Consider the following 3372-nt stretch of genomic DNA (forward strand, 5'->3'; position numbering starts at 1 on the left):
TTATAGAATCTTCTTACTTTACTCTCTAATAGTTATACTTATAATTAAGCTATATTTTAAGCTTAGAATAGTACGTAATAAAGTAGTTTAGCTAGTACTAGCTAACTACCTTTCTACTCTACTTAGTAAGCAGCTTATTAGCTATATCTTAAATAGTAGTAAGCTAAGAGGCAAATTCTTACGCGTCTAGGTCTAGTATATACTTAACTATTACCTACTCTTTATTTATAGTAAGCTTTATTTAATTAGGTATCTTTTTATGTTATAAAGTAACTCTATTATATTAACTATAAACTTTCTTCTATAGTACGTTATAGAGAGCTATAGTACGCTATAAGCTTAGCTCTAGATTCTATTAAATAGCCTAGAGCGCAAGCTATATTTAGAATTTGTCTAAAGTTAATTAGGCGTTTATAGAGGGCGTTATAATAGAGATAATAGTATTTAGTAAAGACTTAGTATTTTTAAGTTATTTAATAGAGTAACTAGTTTAATAGTAAAGTACGTTATATAAATCTTTATAGAAAAATATTATATTTTTGTATAACGTACTTTACTATCGAACCGCCTACACTATCGAACCGCCCACGATTTCTTAGCAAGGAAAATTAACGAAAATTAACAGGTTTTTCTTAAATAACTAAGCGAAACCTTAATATTTTTCTATAAAATTATATATATATATATTTTATAGTATATTACACCTAATATTAAAGTTACACTAAGATATATTACGTAATTAAAAAGCTATACGTATTTAACTAACTTTTAAGAAAAATCTACTTTACTTCTAGTTAGTACTATTATATCTTTATAATAATATATAAAACTTATAGAATATAATATCTATAACGTAGTAAAGATTTCTAGAAAACTTTTATAGAGCTAGCTCTTCTAGGTATAGCGTAATAAGAGATAGAAGTTAGAAAAATTTCTTCTTAGAGCTTTCTTCTTCTAACTATATATATATATAGTTAATCTAGCTATATAAACTTATTATTTTATATATTATAGTTAGTTTTAACTATATAGAGCTTATTAACTAATAATATAGTAGCTTTAAGTAGTTATTTAAAAGTAAAGTCTTTTTAGTAGTATAGTATAGAAAGATAGAAAGATACTAAAACTATTTTAAAATTATTACTTCTAAATATATAGAAGGCTTATAGTATATATAATCTTATAATATATAACTTTATATAGCTAGATTATTAATATATATATATAGTTAGAGAAGAAAACTCTAGAAAGGCTTTTTATAAACTTCTATCTCTTATTACGCTATACCTAGAAGAGCTAGCTCTATAAAAGCTTTCTAGAAACCTTTATTACGTTATAGATATTATATTCTATAAGTTTTATATATTATTATAGAGATATAATAGTACTAACTAGAAGTAAAGTAGATTTTTCTTAAAAGTTAGTTAAATACGTATAGCTTTTTAATTACGTAATATATCTTAGTGTAACTTTAATATTAGGTGTAATATACTATAAAATATATATATATATAATTTTATAGAAAAGTATTAAGGTTTCGCTTAGTTATTTAAGAAAAACCTGTTAATTTTCGTTGATTTTCCTTGCCAAGAAATCGTAATAGTGTGGGCGGTTCGATAGTAAAGTACGTTAGTTATTTAAGAAATACTAAGAAATACTAAGAAATACTAATTAATTTTTCTTACTAAGAAATTATAGAGAATTTAGTAATATAGAGAGTTTAATAATAAAGTACGTTATAGAGAGAGCTACTAACCTTTATAGCCTAATTAACGACTATACCTATATTAATATTAAAGAAAGTAGAGTTAAGTTAGCCTCTTAACGTTAGAGTACGTAGTCGCAGCGCGCTAAGCCTAGGTTATATATTCAAGAAGGCGAATTACTAGCAAAGAACTAGGCAACGATAAATAAATAATTATATTAAGCTTTTAGGACTATTTTAAGAAGCCACGACGCTGCTCGAAGATAGAGGCAACGCTAGTCGGCATAGAGCTATCTAGGAGGTTGATACCTGCCTCCTCCGCTAACTGTAAGAGGATGTTTAGCGAGCTCGGAGATCTCCTTAGCACCCGGAGAGTACGCATAAAGCCTGAGCTAATTGCCGCCCTGCAGTTACTAAAAAGCTGGAAGAAAATAGGTATTAAACGTTTAGCCACCACTACAACGACTACTCCAGAGCTCTCTCTCGAAGATGTAGGCAAAATCGCTACTTAATTAGAGCAGTTTAAGTATACTCAAGCCAATCAATCAATCAATTAGTCCGAAAGCCGCCTGCTTTGTCAATCAGTCAATCAGTCTCGAATTCACGCCGAGAGGCTTGGCAGTCAATCAAACAGTCTAAGGGCCTCCTGTTAAGCCAACCAGTCAGTCCGAGAGCCTCCGGACTGATTGATTGATTGATTGATTGATTGATTGATTGATTGATTGTTAACAAGTCTGGTCTCTACGCCTATAGAGCTCATGACGCAAGACGGAAGAGTCAACACTCCGTTCAATGTCCTCCCTCCTCCCGTGTCATGTTATGATGGGAAAATAGAAAAGGAATTAAAGACAACGAAAAGAATAAACCACGCTACGGTTTCGAACTAAGTAGCTGCACGACGGCCACGTGCTGTTTCGCGTTGGCAAGTTGGAGCGGCGTCTGGTCGTTGCTGTCTTTCGCCTCCTTGTCAGCGCCGTGCTCGATAAGCGCCCTAACAATAACCCAAAGCCCCGTCTTGGCGGCCAGGTGTAGCGGCGTCTGATAGTCTTCGTCCTTCGCCTCCTTGTCGGCACCTATATTAATAAGCACCCTGACGACCTCCTCGCATAAGGACAAGGACTTGGCAGCCAGGTGTAGCGGCGTCTGACCGGAGGAAGATTTTGCCTCCTTGTCGGCCCCCATGTCAGCGAGCATCTTAACGATAGCCTCGTGCCCCCTTATGGCAGCATGATGTAGCGGTGTCCAACCAGAGCAAGATTTCGCCTCTTTGTCGGCCCCCATGTCAACGAGCAGCTTAACTATTGCCTTGTGCCCTCCTCCGGCAGCATAGTGTAGTGATGTCTGACCAGAGGAATTTCCTGCCGTTATATCGGCCCCCATATCGAGTAGTAGCTTCACGACGACCTCGTACCCTTTCTCGGAGGCCATATGTAGCGGCCTCCGATCGCCGCTAGCCTGCGCCTCCTTATTAATTCCCATGTCGAGTAGTAGCTTCACGACGACCTCGTGCCCTTCCCAGGTGGCCGTAAGTAGTGGTGTAAAATCGGCGAAAGCCCTCGCCTCCCTGTCGGACCCCATGTCAACGAGCGCTTTGACGACGTCCTCGTGCCCTCCTTTGGCAGCCAGGTGTAGTGGCGTCTGACCGGAGGAAGATTTTGCCTCCTTTT

General features: G+C 35.8%; 2 protein-coding genes across 2 annotated transcripts; both read right to left on the reverse strand.

Annotated features, from left to right (window-relative positions):
• Nucleotides 1-2369: 2369 nt before the first annotated feature.
• BU26DRAFT_296982 (ankyrin repeat protein) lies at nucleotides 2370-3372 on the reverse strand. The gene is made up of 2 exons (XM_033821720.1): nucleotides 3284-3372; nucleotides 2370-2887 (listed from the first exon to the last, which is right to left on the reverse strand). The coding sequence occupies exon 2, from the start codon at nucleotides 2885-2887 to the stop codon at nucleotides 2576-2578; it is 312 nt and encodes a 103-aa protein (XP_033685193.1). The 5' UTR covers nucleotides 3284-3372; the 3' UTR covers nucleotides 2370-2575.
• BU26DRAFT_410283 (ankyrin repeat protein) lies at nucleotides 2963-3304 on the reverse strand (the record flags this gene model as incomplete). Its single annotated transcript, XM_033822926.1, has 1 exon — nucleotides 2963-3304. A coding segment is annotated over one exon (342 nt), but the record flags the coding sequence as incomplete, so codon positions are not given.

This window comes from Trematosphaeria pertusa (assembly GCF_010094035.1).
Source record: "Trematosphaeria pertusa strain CBS 122368 unplaced genomic scaffold BU26scaffold_6, whole genome shotgun sequence".
In the NCBI taxonomy this organism is placed as follows: domain Eukaryota; kingdom Fungi; phylum Ascomycota; class Dothideomycetes; order Pleosporales; family Trematosphaeriaceae; genus Trematosphaeria; species Trematosphaeria pertusa.